Source organism: Eptesicus fuscus, chromosome 2 (assembly GCF_027574615.1).
Source record: "Eptesicus fuscus isolate TK198812 chromosome 2, DD_ASM_mEF_20220401, whole genome shotgun sequence".
Lineage (NCBI taxonomy): Eukaryota > Metazoa > Chordata > Mammalia > Chiroptera > Vespertilionidae > Eptesicus > Eptesicus fuscus.
In genome coordinates this window covers 68026594-68042747 of record NC_072474.1, presented here as the reverse complement: position 1 = coordinate 68042747, position 16154 = coordinate 68026594, and the positions used below count along the sequence as shown (strand labels likewise).

The 16154-nt window shown below is 39.8% G+C and overlaps 1 protein-coding gene across 4 annotated transcripts in view; it reads left to right on the top strand.

Annotated features, from left to right (window-relative positions):
• The window catches only part of MRPL1 (mitochondrial ribosomal protein L1), a 65045-nt gene extending 52915 nt beyond the window's left edge, over window positions 1–12130 (top strand). For all 4 annotated transcript variants that reach the window (XM_028148406.2, XM_028148407.2, XM_054728068.1 and 1 more), the window contains 2 exons: window positions 8226–8307; window positions 11939–12130. In XM_028148406.2, coding sequence (XP_028004207.2) covers window positions 8226–8307; window positions 11939–12057 — 201 coding nt within the window. In that variant the 3' untranslated portion in view covers window positions 12058–12130. The remainder of the gene's footprint in view (window positions 1–8225; window positions 8308–11938) is intronic.
• The last annotated feature ends 4024 nt before the right edge of the window (window positions 12131–16154 follow it).

The window sequence follows — 16154 nt, the reverse complement described above, 5'->3', positions numbered from 1 at the left end:
TTAGGTGTATATTTTGACATTACACAGGAAAATTAAGCAGTCTCCAGATATTATAGCATACACCTGCCAGAATAAAGATTTTGAAGTACTTTTCAAAGGGTGCCTGTTAGTATTTTACAACATACCACAAGTCCATTTTATGTTAGCTTTGAGGCTCTCAGAACCTGCTTTGTTTTTTCCTCACTAATGGATTCCTTGTGTGATTTAAGATACTTGGCCTCCAACCTACTTTTTCAGAAGACGTGTTAAGTGTAATTTTAAGCCATTTGCATTGTTGATTGGCTTTCTTAACTTGGCCTTTATTATAAAGTAAAAGTTCTTTCTGATTTTCTATTAGTATTGACTTTACCGTTTTACATGAAGCACATATAATACCTTTATTTTTGTCAAAAACTAAAAATGTTCTCTCTCCTAATGTTAACTGTCTCACATATTTCAAAACAAACAGATGTGATAACATTGTAGTAAAATATGGCACATTAAGACATGTAATAGGAAGCATTTATTCAGAAGAGAGGACATGAACTGTAGTTTAAAGGAAAATTTGGAATGTGCTTATGTGGTGTATTTAAGTATCATAATATTTAATACCAGAATAAATTACATGACTCTCATGGCCTATTATATATACTCCTGAAAGAGTCTTTAATATCTGACCCATGTTTTTTCTGTATATGTTTTCAAGCAGCAATTAGCTAACTTTTGCGTGTGAATTTAGTTAAATAGAATCTCACTTATGTAGAAGAATGTAGTTTTCATGGGAAATTACTTTGATTTTCAAATAAATTCTGACTGAAAAATCTTTTGGGATTAATAAAGTTACAGTTTGAGGATAAAACATAGATTTGCATTATAATGCACCTGGGCCTTTTAAAGAGTACAGTATATTATGAAATCATAGTTTCAGATTATTTTTTGTAGTTTGTTGCTTTTATAAGTGCTTAGCTGTCAGCACAGCAACTTGGTTGAATTCTCATTCTTTATAACAAGTATTTGGCCAGCAAAAGAATGTTTAGTGAGCACCAGTTATATAGTCCAATCAACTTTCTATTTTAATTTTTCACTTCAAAGTAATTCTTTTCAAGTATAAAAGCTCATTCAAGTGAGGCTTTTAAAAAAGACTTTACTGTGAAAATTTTCTGAAAACCATAAAATCAGGAATCTTGATGTTTTATCTTCATTTTATTTTATAACATTGGGGACACCCAGTGTTCAAAGCACTTTAGAAAAGAAAATCTAAAGAGAAATTAAACCATATTCATAGCATTTCAGGTAAGAAAGTAATGAAATATCACATATTTTCTTGGAATTTATTGCTTCATAAAGCCTGGCCTCTAGTTAAGTTGGCACTGGTAAGTATCTTCAATGTCTACATATCTTTTCCCTCAGTTTTTTATTTTGAAAATTTTAAAATGAATGGAAAAGTTGAAAAAAATAGTACAGTGAACACCTACCTATACACTCATCATACCTAGAGTCACCAATTTGTTTAGAAAAACCAGTAAAAGTAGTTTGCTTAGAGAAAATAGATACCTGTATATATTCCTGTTTTAGTTTAGAAACTTACTATTTCTGTATTTTTATTAATAGGTAATTAGAACATGAAATCTTAAATAATTTGGAAAGGGGAAGACTTGTAAAAACGTCACTAAATATGACTGAAATTTTGAAGAACATGTTTTGAAAATACATTATGTAATAGCCTAGCTTTGACATGAACAGTTATCATAGCATTAAAGGAAAAACAATTATAACCCCCTTTAAAACCATGTAAATATCCAGACTTGGAGGACTTACAAGTAATAATGCTATTGGCAAATCAAACGTAAGCTCATTTTCTAAAAAGAAAAAACAGAGGTAGGACAACTCATATGTTTATACCAGATTATGCCAAGACCTGATTTAACTAGTGTTTCTTGTCTGGGTTTCAAATATACTTGGATCTTTTACATACTTAATATAAAGGCAGTGTCTTTGATATGCTTTTCTCTCCCTTGTTTTTTAAAGTTGTAGACATGGTCCATTCATAGGCATGTATCACTATACTTCGCTTGAGTAATAGTGATTATTTTGTGGCAGGAATATTATCAACCTGGAAGCTGATAAAAGATGAAGTATATTCTAACAAAAATAAACAAGTTCAGGGTAAGGGAATAAGCATCATAAATCTTGTGTTGAAATCAGAGTCTTTAGTTTCAGCGAACATGTTAGAACAGGAAAAGTGAATGTGTTGGAGTTCAGTTAAACAAAATGTGGATAGTATATAGTGCATGGAAATTGAAGACTTATTTTGAAGCATCTAGGTCCATAAGTTGAAAAACTGGCAAACAAGGAATATTGCTTAAATCAATTAGAAACAATAATTAGCTAAAAGGTGGCAGCCCAGCCGAAACCGGTTTGGCTCAGTGGATAGAGCGTCGGCCTATGGACTCAAGGGTCCCGGGTTCGATTCCGGTCGAGGGCATGTACCTTGGTTGCGGGCACATCCCCAGTAGGGGGTGTGCAAGAGGCAGCTGATCGATGTTTCTCTCTCATCGATGTTTCTAACTCTCTATCCCTCTCTCTTCCTCTCTGTAAAAAATAAATAAAATATATTTAAAAAAAAAAAAAAAAAAGGTGGCAGCCCATTGGCTCAGGGCTCACTGTTATTTCCCTTCCTTTCCCTCCATTCCTTCTAGTTGATGATTAACTTTTTTTGGTTGCATTATTTTTGGTCTACTATAGTGTGCTGTGCCATGAATAAGAGGCTTATAAAGAGAAGAAGGTAAATTGTAGAATGTAGAAGTCAAATTCTGTACTTGTTCTCATTAAAATTAAAGGAAGTATATTGGCAATAGATCTTAGACCTCCAATAATATGGGACTAAGAACAAGGGGAAACTAAGATGTATCTAGAACTCAATATGTGCCAGCATTTTGCTTGCTGCTTTGTTGTGAAAGATGTATATTTAACTGGGATGAGTAATCCTTGTAGTATTTTAGGTTGCATTCGTTGGATAGATTTTTATCAGTATTCTTCCCAGTAGGAATATTAGAATGAAAAATAGTTTATTATTTCCAGTTTTCTTACCTATACTGTTGTGAAATCAGATGATAATTTCCCAGAATTTGGGGGAATTGAAAGCGTGTCTCTCCCCTTCTTTAGATAAATAATAGCATAAGAAAAACCATAGTATTTGGGAGAACAGCTAATTTTTCTCTTTAATACATTGCATTCACTCAACAATGTAGTGATCACCAATCAGTAGAATAGCACAGATGACAAATACAAACGTGGCATAATGTGTAAAAGGAAAGTGAACTGACGTGCTTTCCTTTCTTTGCCAGTCCATCCTATATAATAAAGAGGTAATATGCAAATTGACCGTCACACCCTCACACAAGATGGCCGCCCCCGTGTGGTCACAAGATGACCGTCACAAGATGGCCATCAGGGGAGGACAGTTGTGGGCGATCAGGCCAGCAGGGGAGGGCAGTTGGTGGCGACCAGGCCGGCAGGGGAGGACAGTTGTGGGTGATCAGGCTAGCAGGGGAGGGCAGTTAGGGGCAACTAGACCAGCAGGGGAGAGCAGTTGGGGGTGACCAGGCTGGCAGGGGAGGGCAGTTGGGGGCTACTGGGCCTGCAGGGGAGGGAGGGAAGTTGGGAGGGACCAGGCCTTCAGAGGAGGGCACTTGGGGGCAACCGGGCTGGCAGGGGAGGGCAGTGGGGGCGATCGGGCCAGCAGGGAAGGGCAGTTGGGGGCAATCGGGCCGGCAGGGGAGCAGTTAGGCATCAATCAGGCTGGCAGGGGAGTGGTTAGAGGGTGATCAGGCTAGCAGGCAGAGTGGTTAGGGACAACCAGGCAGACAGGCAGGTGAGCGGTTGGGAACCAGCAGCCCTGATTGTGAGAGCCCTGTTTGGGATCGGGCCTAAACCAGCAGTCGGACATCCCCCAAGGGATCCCAGATTGGAGAGGGTGCAGGCTGGGCTGAGGGACATTCCCCTCCCCCACCCAGTGCACAAATTTTGTGCACTGGGCCTCTAGTTTTTTAATAAGTAGTTGTCAGTATCCTGCCCACACAGCTTTCTTTTGTAAACTTTATTTAAAAAACCAGTGATAAGTATGGTAGCTTTTACAGAATTTTGTTTTTAAACAGCTTTATCATAAGCAATGGTGAAAGCAGTTAGTTCCTTTAGATTTTGGTAAATTATTTGTTAAAGTGACATAAAACATAACTCATACCACAACTTGCCTTTGCATGCATTTTTATATATTTGTAGACAAATAGTGTATATTAATACAAGAGTTGGCAAATCATGGCTCAGTGATCATTTTTTAAATCATATGTGAACTTAGAATGGTCTTTTAAAGGGTTGTAGATAAAAAAGAATATGCAGCAGAAATCATATGTGGCCCTCAAAGCCTAAAATATTTATATCAAATATAAATATCTGATCCTTTACAGAAAAAGTTTGCCAACCCTAGAATATAAATACATAATTCATAAGCTTGGGAAGTTCCAGTTCCGGGTGAGGAGGTGTAATGACATGACCCCCATCTCTCTCAGGAATGCCACTATTATAAACCTGCACAGAATGCATGGAGCAGCTGTTCGAAGATGCTGAAAAGTAAATAGTGGCAGGAAAATTAGGGTAGACCAGAATTTGAAGTACCACCAAACTGGCTGTGAGTTTGTCATTTTTCCCTTGTGTTGTCACATGGCCTGGTCTCAACTTAGACTGAAACCAGGCAGCAGACAGCAGTGCAGGCAGAGCGCGCCAGGCTTGAGAAGTAGAGGTATGGCTCTTAGTAGTAGCAGTGGATGCAGAGGAGGATCCAGGTATGTTGAGTTGGGGAGCCTTCCTTTGTGACTAGAGGATCTGTGGTCACCAGAGGATGGGGCACACTGCCTTTGCTTTTTTTTTTTTTTCTCTTTCTGTCTGCCTACCAGTTGGCCCCCACTGCAGGAACAGTTGCAGATAGTGGCAAAATGGGGCGTAAATAAAGCTCCAGCTTTCTGGGCAGACTGCCAAAAGGGAGAGCCCCAGGGAACCAGAAAGTACTAGGGAGATCAGGGAGAGACGGGAACTTGGGAAAAGGACCTCATAAAGTTATTTATGTCTTAAGAGACGTGAATGATAATATCTCTGTAATGCTTAGAACGGAGCTTGAATAAGAGTAAGACCTAATAAACAGCTAGTTAATAAATCAATTATTATTTTCCTTAGTGTTGTATAGGAAACTCAGATTATCTTCCTTTTCTTGGTTTAGATTGTTAGGAGTCATGGGGATTAAGAGTATTGGCCCATATGCCAGGCCACAGTCATTTAATCTTAGAACATTGCACTTGGAAGGGATTTTGGAGGTCAGATGTTCTAAAACGTAAAGTAGCAGCCCTCCCTGCAGTTCCATTTAGAGATGATCAGTCATCTGAGGCTGTCAGAGCACTTACAGTGACAGAGCTGGCCACTTCGGGAGGGTCATGTGATTGTCTAACAGTCATGTATACATAATTTGCCTTTTTTTTTTTCTATCCTCTGTAAAATGTAAAAAATTAAATTGAATCCTTTTTTCACACTGTAGTCCTTAGTCATTCAGAATATTTGAACAGATTTAATTCTATTCTGGTGATTCTCAAAGTGTGGCCCCAAGATCTTGCTTAACTGACGAACTTTTCTCAGGACGCCTACTTCTCTCTTCCCCCTTCTTTTAATCCATGAAGATATACCCTAAATTTTTTGTTTGTGCCTGTGTGCATTTTTCTGGAATGAGGTTTGATAACCTGAAGAACATTTAAGAATCACTGCTTTAGACATGCTCACGACTACAATTTGTCCTGCATACATTTGTATCTCAAAGGGACAGAAAATGTTTTTTAATTTTCTCATAATGGTAGAAAGTGATTGAAGACAAAGTTTAGGAATTTCACAGAAAGAGGAAAATCTGAGAGTTAAAGCAAAGAGGTAGAGTTCACGTATATTCGCTGCACGAACCTTCTGATTTCTGTGGTCAGTCTTCCATCTAGTCTGCTTAGGAAATTATTTCTATAATAAGAAATGTTAAGCAGAAGGTAGGATTCAGTGAAGCAGTCTTTTCTTAAAAACATCTATGCTGCAGATGAGGAATAACTATTTTGTCCTGCAGTGGATAATTATCTTAGCTAAAGATAGTTATGTAACTATTATATATTCAAGTACATACATTATGCACATACAATATGGTGACCTATATTGCCAGATATGGTGCTTAACATAGTTCAGTTACCCTTCAAGGTCAACCCAGTCCTGTTTTGTTGTTGTTTTAAGCTGCTGTAGCAAGTCTCATGCTCTGCTGTTGAGAATAGAACAGGTATTGTTTCCTCATAATGGTCATCCTTGACTTCCTTCGGAAGACCACAAAATGTAATTGCATGGGAAAACACCATTGGAAGTGCATAGTAACTGATGTTGCTTTCGTGAGTTATCTCTAGATTGTTATCAGTCCAAATAAATTTCTCATGCATGCATACATTTTATAATTGTACATAGCTATCTTGTCATCAATAGCCAATTAAATAACCACAGTTATGCCCATAAAATATATAAATTTTAAATAAGATTGCAAAGTACCTAAACGAAAAAATAAAATGAAGTATTATGGCTACAAATATATTTTTAGTTCACTAGAGACATAGTACGCAGTAAAGATAGGGTAATATAATTTGGATAAAAGTATAAACTATTTCAAAACTTAATGAAATAATTGAAATCATCCTACTGATGAAAATTTTAAGGGAAGTATTTGTTTTTCATTTCTAAAGCCATGTCATTATTAGTTTACTATAGGAATGGCAATATAGGTCAGCAGAAATTATATAGTAGTTACAAAAATCTGATAAGTTTAGTCTATATAGCATAACAAACTATTTAAAAAATTATGCTGCACATCTTGCTTTTCCTTGTGTCTATTGCTATCCTAAATTTAGGGTAGATCTTTAGCAAAGGGTAAGAGAACTTATTAGATCTGTGGTGATTGCTTCAGTTGATATAGAAGGAAAGCCGATTTGAGGTAAGGTGGAGAATTAAGGGGGGAATGAAAGGAGATAGGGACACATGTTGATACCTTTGGCATTTTGTTTTTGTTTTCTTTTCTAACATAACAAATATCAGGTGCCTTGTCTGCCAGTGTACTACTTGCTACAATGCAAAGTAAAGACTATCAGGTCTGTGGACTTTGTAAGGTGAACTAAGCATTGCTTGATATTTTTCTTCCCAGATTGGCATAAAAGTGAAAATTCCTCTAGTAATGTCCATATCCTCTTATTTAGGGTTTGGTACTGCATCTTGCCCAAGAGAGTGTCGGGTAAATGTTGTCTAATGAGGATGAGGATATATTTTTCCCCCTGAGGAATTATCTTTATGGTTATGTGACACATTTCTCAGGGTCATTGGAAAATAGAAATCTTGTTTGAACTTGAACTCTTACTATGTGGCTTTTGCTGGTTACGCTATTATAAGTTTTAAATTAATTTTTAAAAAATGGATTCATTTTGTAAAGTGCAAAATCCTCTAAATATTGAAATGTAATATAACTGGTTTTAACTGGGATACTTAAGAATAACATGCATTGAATCTGAATAATAAACATAAGGACTTTCCGAAGGTGTGATTTTCCCAAGGTTTAGGGGTTTATGAATAGATCTTGTTCCCTGTATTTATTTACTTGCTGTATTTTTTGCTAAATAGCAGGATAATTATTATGGCATAGAATGTTAGCATAGCATCCTGAAAAACGTCTCTGTGTGAGATTTGTGCTTGTCTGAATGTATGTAGTCAAGTCATTTTATTTTGACCTTGTGAAAGCATTAATTTCTAAACATTGTCTTTGTTTCCTTCAAAAGTAAGTCAATAACCTCAAAAGAAAATATTACTTATTTCTTGAGAGTTAGGAGTAAGAGGTGTGCCCGAGGATAAGTTTTGGGGAAATTACTTGGAAATCAAGGAATCTCAAATGGAATAACTTCAAAACACTTTGCTGTAATATGTTCTGTAAGGCAGTTAAGTCTTGACATATAAAGACATGTAAATGTAGCATTCTAAAAGAAGAGTTAGAGGCTTTTCTTTTACAGTAGGGACTTTTGATAGATAATTTACATTAGTTGAATATTTGAAAAATACTGTCTAGAATAAACACTGATACAGTTACCAAAATTTGTATTATTTTTTTTCACTTTCACGTCATTAATGCTATACTTTTTTTTTTAAAGCTGGATATGTCAAGTGACCAGATAACTGCCAATCTGCAAGCTGTTATCGATGACGTTTGTAGGCACAGACCGCTGAATTTGGGTGAGTGGGTAGCAGGGTTAGACTTCCCTATAGCCCTGTGATACTTTAAAAATGTAAAATATTAAGAAGACAATTAAGTCATATGCAACTACAATAGCAACAGTATTTCCAGGGATTAAATAAATAACATTTAATTCTTCAAAGGATTCTTTTTTTTTTTTAATAAATCTTTATTGTTCAGATGATTATTACAGGTGTTCCTCTCCCCCCGCCCCATAGCTCCCCTCCACCTGATTCCCCACCCCACCCCATACCCTTACCCCCCCCCACCACTGTCTTCATCCATAGGTGTAAGATTTTTGTCCAAGCTCTTCCTGCACCCCTCAGACCCCCTTCCCCCTGAGAATTGTCTGTCGCCTCCCTTTCTATGTCCCTGATTCTATTATATTCACCAGTCCATTCTGTTCTTCAGATTTTTTTATTCACTTGATTTTTAGATTCACTTGTTGGTAGGTATGTATTTGATGTCTTTTTGTTGTTCATAATTTTTACCTTTACCTTTTTTTTCTTCTTCCTCTTCTTAAAGAATACCCTTCAGCATTTCATGTAATCCTGGTTTGGTGGTGAACTCCTTTAGCTTTTTCTTGTCTGTGAAGCTCTTTATCTGACCTTCAATTCTGAATGATAGCTTTGCTGGGTAGAGTAATCTTGGTTGTAGGTTCTTGCTGTTCATCACTTTGAATATTTCTTGCCACTCCCGTCTGGCCTGCATAGTTTCTGTTGAGAAATCAGCTGACAGTCGTATAGGTACTCTTTTGTAGGTAACTAACTGTTTTTCTCTTGCTGCTTTTAAGATGCTCTCTTTGTCTTTTGCCCTTGGCATTTTAATTATGATGTGTCTTGGTGTGGTCCTCTTTGGATTCCTCTTGTTTGGGGTTCTGTGTGCTTCCTGGACTTGTAAGTCTATTTCTTTCATCAGGTGGGGGAAGTTTTCTGTCATTATTTCTTCAGATAGGTTTTCAGTATCTTGCTCTCTCTCTTCTTCTGGCACCCCAAAAATTCGGATGTTGGTACGCTTAAAGCCATCCCAGAGGCTCCTTACGCTATCCTCACACTTTTGGATTCTTCTTACTTTCCACCTCTCTGGTTGGGTGTTTTTTGCTTCCTCATGTTCCAGATCTTTGGTTTGACTTTTGGGGTGCGGTGATCTACAGTTGAGTTTCTGTATATTCTTTATTTCAGACAGTGTATGCATAATTTCTGACTGGTCCTTTTCCATTTTTTTGGTATTCTCATTAAGGTCCTTGAAGGTCTCTTCAAGTTTCTCAGCGGTTTTTAGAAGATTCTTCAGTAACCTTATAAATGTGGTTCTGAACACTGTGTCGTCCATTAGTTTACTTTCCTCCATCTCTTCTATTCGTGACCTGCTTCGGTGTTTCCACATTTTGGCTGCCTCCCTGTGTTGATGGAGTGGCTTTGTGTGGTCAGTGACCTATAGGGGCTGGTAGCTCAGCTTCCCCAATATCCCTAGGTGGTCGCTCTTGGTACCCCCCTTTGTGGGCTGAGTGCAAAGTCTTGGTGTTGTTAAGCCTTGATTGCTGTTGGTACACTGGGAGGATTTGACCTCCAGTCCAATTGGCTGTGAGGATCAGCTGTGTCTACACTGGGAGACAGCCTTATTCAACTAGACTTGCAAAATTATAAAAGCCTCTGTGCTCAGCTTGGATGGGGCGGAGTTTCAGGGTGGAGCCTACAGCCTTGGCTTCCCGTCAACCCCGCCCTATGAGGTTCCTGGGTCTCAGTGTCCCTCAGTGTCCCTCTGTACTCCCTGCAGGCACCTCTGAGAGAAAGGCGCCCTGGAGTTTTGCCCGCTGCCAAACAGTCTAGTCACTCCCCCAATGAATCTGGATTCCCAGATTCTCGCCCGGAACTGGGGTTCAGTGCAGTCTGAACTGGGGCTCAGCGCAGTCCGGAGCTTTTGTCTCCTTCCCGCTAGGGCAATTCAGCGGCACAGTCAACAGTCCGTCCTCTGCGCACATTCCCGTGCGCGCCTCTGGAGCTCTGCCTTTCGCCGCTCCCCTGAGTTTCCACCTTACAGCCCAGATTCCCCCAGTATGAGCCTGGGTCCCGAGGGTCTCGCCTGGAACTGGGGTTCAGTGCAGTCGGAGCTGGGGTTCAGCGCAATCTGGACCTTTTATCTCCTTCCCGCTAGAGAACGCCGGCCAGGCACTCAGCTGCCCCGTCCTCTCCAGATCCGTCCTCCCCGCACGCACACGCGCCCATGTCTCCGCCCGTGTCTTCGTACCTCAGGCTTTTACGGCTCCTCTGATTTTCGTTGTGGTTTTCTCTTTCCTTCTAGTTGTGGGCATTTCAATCAGCCAGCTTTCCTGTGGTTCTGGATGATGTCCGTTTTGACTTTTAGTTGTATTTTTGAAATTGTTGTGCGAGGCTGCAGGTTAGGTGTTTACCTATACCGCCATCTTGGTTTCTCTCCTCTTCAAAGGATTCTTAATTGCCTTATTAACAAGTGTAGTTGTTTAGAGAGAAGACCTCTTTAACATTAGTGGGAATACTTTACATCCTGAAACCTTCGTAAATTCCCACATGATTTCTTCCATTACATGTAATAAATAAAATTTGAAGGAAAACAGTAACTGATCGCCTTAAACTTACAATGGCATTAAATAGAAACTAAAATAAAACATAGAAATGGTATGAAGCCTCGCCATTCACTTTGCCACTGGCACTAGCTTTCTAAATCTTATTTATTTCAGAGAAGAGACAAGGTTTTAATTATGTCATGAGAACAGTGAAACGTGATCGAGGCTGTGTAGTAGACTAGGCGCACGTCCAGTGCCCCTATCATTGCACACATGCTACTCATTCCTTCCTGAGGCAAGTTTCACTCGCAGCTGTTTGAAGCCAAGCAAGTGTCTTTATCTTCAATGGACTACCCACTTATAATTCTATCATTAGAGGAATCTGTCACTTTGAGTTTCATAACCAAGTGTCGAACTATATCACAATATTTCACTATTTTTCACTTTCTTTGAGAGTTAAAACACACTGGTGATAACTACCTTATTTGCTAAATCTGTTGTCCTAGATTTGACCATAGTGCTTAGTAATGGTATATATATGGATTCTTGTATTCCATGGATAACTTTGATTTGAGTATAGGCTCCTCTGAGACGATAGCGGAGTAGAATGATAGTAAATCTCTAAAAACAATGTAGTTATCTGGTTTTTGCCACTTTGAACAAAGTCCTTTAACATTAGTCATAGGAAAAGCCTTTTAATTTTTAAGGAATTTTATTAAATCTGTGTTGACTACTTTAAATAAATATTTAGACTATTTTCATCAAATGTAAATATTACCCACCTGCTCTTTCATTGTTGACTTTGCAATAAAATAAATTGTAAGTGACCATATTCTGGAAGAGAGAAATGCATTTTTCGTGATTATGTGTAGTTTAAAGGATAAGTCTCTGATATTCTAGAGTGTAGCTAGTTTGTCTTCTACTCTAGAAATAAAATGATTTTTCCTTTCTTATACTTCAAAATATTAGTTCAGTAATGTCAGTACTTACAAGCTATCTCATGAGTTCTATAAGGTTTATTGTTTTATGTTTATATTTGCTTATTAGGTATCTCGAATAAAATGAAAGTTGATTCTTCTCTTTGTTTCCAGGACCCTTTGTGGTACGAGCTTTCCTTCGTAGTTCGACAAGCGAAGGTTTGTTACTAAAGATGGAGCCATTTTTGCCTAAAGAAGTGGAAACCAAAGAAAGTAGCAGAGAAGCTGCCTGAAAGTGTTGTATTGTGAAATTACTCATAGCGGATGAAGAAGCAACAGAAAAATCATAAAACTGTATAATTTCTACATTTGGTGTCTTGTTATTTATTTATGTACTAGGGGCCCATTGCACGAATAAGTGCACATTGGAAGGAACTGTGGGCTGCAAGGCTGTGGTAGGCACAGGGGCGGGTTTCAGCCCATCCTCCATGCTCCTGCCCGGCCCCTCCTGCTGTGGCCCCCAGTCCCCGTTTGCCAGCAGCTCTGCTCCCGCCTCCGCTCCCACATGCCGACAGCGCCAGCCCTGCTCCGCATCCGCTGACTGTGCGGAGTGATTGGAGCTGGCACCAGCAGTGGGTGCAAGTGATGGCTGCTGCCCTGATTGCCCCTCAGGAGCAGAGGAAGGTGGAGAAGCCCTCAGGGGCGATCAGGGCTGGCAGCCGCAGCTCGCACCCGCTGATGGCACCGAGTGATTGGGACTGGGGCTGGGCACTGGTAGTGGGTGCAAGTGGTGGCTCTGGTGCCAGGTGCAAGTGGGGCCAGTGCCAGCAGAAGGTTTGAGAGCTGGATGGGACTGCGGTGCACAGGAGCAAAGAATTTTCAGTAGCCACCAGAGGCTCGCTCCGATAACAGCGACCAGTGCCCCGCCTTGGTCTGGCACCCCGGCTCACCTGCTCCACCATCCCGCTGCGGCCGACGCCTGCCGTGTTCTGCACATGCCCCTGGTGGTCAGCACACGTCATAGCGCCCGGTTGTTTGGTTGTTCCACTGTTCGATCTATTTGCATATTAGCCTTTTATGATATAGGATGTATGTATGTATGTATGTATTTATTTTGTTAATCCTCACCTGAGGACATTTTTCCATTGATTTTTAGAGAGAATGGGAAGGAGGGGGAGAGACAGAGAGAGAAACATAGATGTGAGAGAGACCCATCAATTGGTTGCCTTCAGCACAGGCCCTGACCAGGGCCGGGGATCAATCCTGCAACCCAGGTACATGCCCTTGACCGGAATTGAACCTATGACCCTTCAGTCTGTGGGCTGATGCTCCATCCACTGAGCCAGACTACCTAGCGCTCTTTTTTTATTTTTATTTACTAGTATTAATTTCAGAGAGGAAGGGAGAGGGAGAGAGAGAGAAACATCAATGATGAGAGAGAATCATTAATATGCCACCTCCTGCACACCCCCTACTGGGGATAGAACAGGAAACCTGGACGTGTTCCCTGACTGGGAATCGAATCATGACCTCCTGCTTTGTACTTCGTAGGTGGATGCTCAACCACTGAGCGATACTGGCTGGACTGGGCTGTCTTGTTATTTTTTGATCATCATACTTAGAAGTGGATTTTAACACTGGAAAGTCTTACATTTTCAAAAATAAGAAAATAAAATTTTCTCTGTGTCTGAGCCTGCCTTTAGATCCCTTTAAATCTTCCTTAGAATTCAGCTTTTACATGCTGAATTATTATGTTATTATAGCAGCAATTTTTAGCTTAATAACTTTCCCTTGAGAACTATACCATCTGAGGGAAAAGAAACATCCGCAATTCCCATAAGAGAGAGAATGACAGAGTAGTGAAGTACATCACAAATATGACTATTTTCTAAAGAAAAAATATGGAAAACGTTGGAAAGTGTTCATACTAAAAAATTCTGAATGTTATTTGATGTAACATGAATATAGAAAATGACTAAGCCATTTAAATGTAGGTGTAAAATCTTTTTTTTTTCCTCTTAGGAATCAATATATAATATTTTTATTTTTATAATAATACTCTATTTTTATGGTGCTTTGTGATATACAAGCACTGTGTATAGTGTTTTCATATACTTAACCTCGTTTGATTCTGAATTCCTCTGCTTAATAGGAAGTAATCACTTGCTTAGTGTTTGTTGAATGAACATCCCAGGAGGTAGCTAGAACAACCTCCTTTATGGATGAAGAATCAGGCTAAGAAGTTATATGTCTTTCATCAAGTGCCAGTTTGCAAACTGGTATTGGTCCTAAAGTGTTTACTGGTAGATGACAAACAGGAATAATAATTTTAAAAAAGGTAGATAATTTTGTCATACAGTTGCCAACTGTCCTTTCTTGGGAATGATTTCTCATATTCTGAGGCTGTCTTTCACTTTATGAAATAACAGTACTGATAAATTTGTTGGTGGGTTTTAGTAACAGCCAGTTTATGAAGAATATTTTGACAGCTCCATGTAAGTCTCCCAAGTTGTTTTTGAATTTTAGTATTTTGAGAAGTCCAAATAACTGTGCAAGCACTGAACCTCGGTAAGCTTTTTTTCCTACAGAGAAAATTTAAAGGCTGTTTACAAAAAACAGCCAGCTACATTAACTATAAAACAATAATGGCAGTTGCCTTCCATCTTATGCTTTCCCTGCGTCCTCTCATTTCATCCTCACAGCAGTCCAGGGAGGAGGAGAGTGTTGCTCCCATTTTATAGATAAGGAAGTTTAAATTTGTAGGAGGTCCCATACGTGGCAAGCTAAGATTCTAAACTAGGTCTGTCTGATTTTGCAGCATGTTCTTTTAACCATTAGTCTATTTTACTTTCTGTTTGTATATTTTAAGGTAAATTAAACTATTTATCTGAGCACTTAAAATTTAAAAATATTGAATAATTACACCTCAGTTTCTTAGTATCTGAGATTATGGGGTAATGACGGTTGATGGGAAGAGAGTAGAAATAAAAGGTGGAAGGAGTGGGATGAATGAGATAAGAGTAATGCAGGATGGAGAGAGAAAACATCTTATTTCCCACAATTACCATCTTTTGAAAGCTTACTAATTAATCATTATTTGAAGATTCAGGTTCACAGAGTAGAAGCTCTATTGTATTTACTCTGTTAATCACAAGAAAATCGACAATTTTAAAAACACTAATATTTTCAAAATCACATAATCCTACTACTCATAGGTAACCAGCATTAATATATTTTTAATATATTTTTATTGATTTCAGAGAGAAAGGGAGAGGGAGAGAGGAAGGGAAACATCAATGATGAGAGAATCATTGATAGGCTGCCTCCTGCATGCCCCCCACTGGGGATCGAGCCAGTAACCCAGGCATGTGCCCTGATGGGGAGGGAATCCAGCCATGACCTTTGGGTTCATAGGTTCATGCTCAACCACTGAGCCACGCCAGCCAGGAGTATTAAAATTTTGATGTTTTCCATTGTTTTTTTCAACTGACAGAACATTAAGACACATGTTGTTATCAAACAATTCTCCATATTATGTAAAATTTCATATGAAAAACATCCTTTTAGTGGTTAAAAAGATTCCATCCTGTTGATGTTTAATTTATGGAGTCATTTCCCAATTTGGAGGCATTTAATGTGCTTGGGTCTCCCTTCCCCTCTTATTTTTAATGCTTTAGAGAAACTCTTTGGGCAAAATTTATTTTCTCTATTTCTAGAAGTGACATTCCTGGATTAAAAGGTATGACATGGCTAAAGGTCTTATGTTTTAAAAAGGTGCCTTTTGATCAGGACAAGGGAATATGGTTGGAAAACTTTCTCAGGGCAAGAACATTCCAGGGTTTTACTAACTGGCCTATCCGATCTAATAAAAGTAATATGCAAATTGACCGTCACTCCAACACACAAGATGGCTGCCCCCTTGTGGACACAAGATGGCCAGCTGGGGAGGGCAGTTGGGAGGGACCAGGCCTGCAAGGGAGGGCAGTTGTGGGCAATCAGGCCAGCAGGGGAGGGCAGTTGGGGGGAGGGGGAGACCCAGGCCTGTAAAGGAGAGCAGTTGCGGGGACCAGGCCTGCAGGAAAGGAAAGTTGGGGCTACCCGGCCTTCAGGGGAGAGCAGTTGGGGGGTACCAGGCCTGCAAGGGAGGGCAGTTGGGGGCAATCAAGCCTGCAGGGGAGGGCAGTTTGGGGGGACCAGGCCTGCAGGAGAGGGAAGTTGGGGGCTACCAGGCCTGCAGGGGAGGGAAGTTGGGGGGGGGGGGACTAGACCAGCAGGGGAGAGAAGTTAGGGGCAATTAGGCTGGCAGGGGAGGGTAGTTAGGGGTGACTGGGTTGGCAGGAGAGGGCAGTTGGGGGGGACCAGGCCTGCAGGGGAGGGCAGTTAGGGGTGA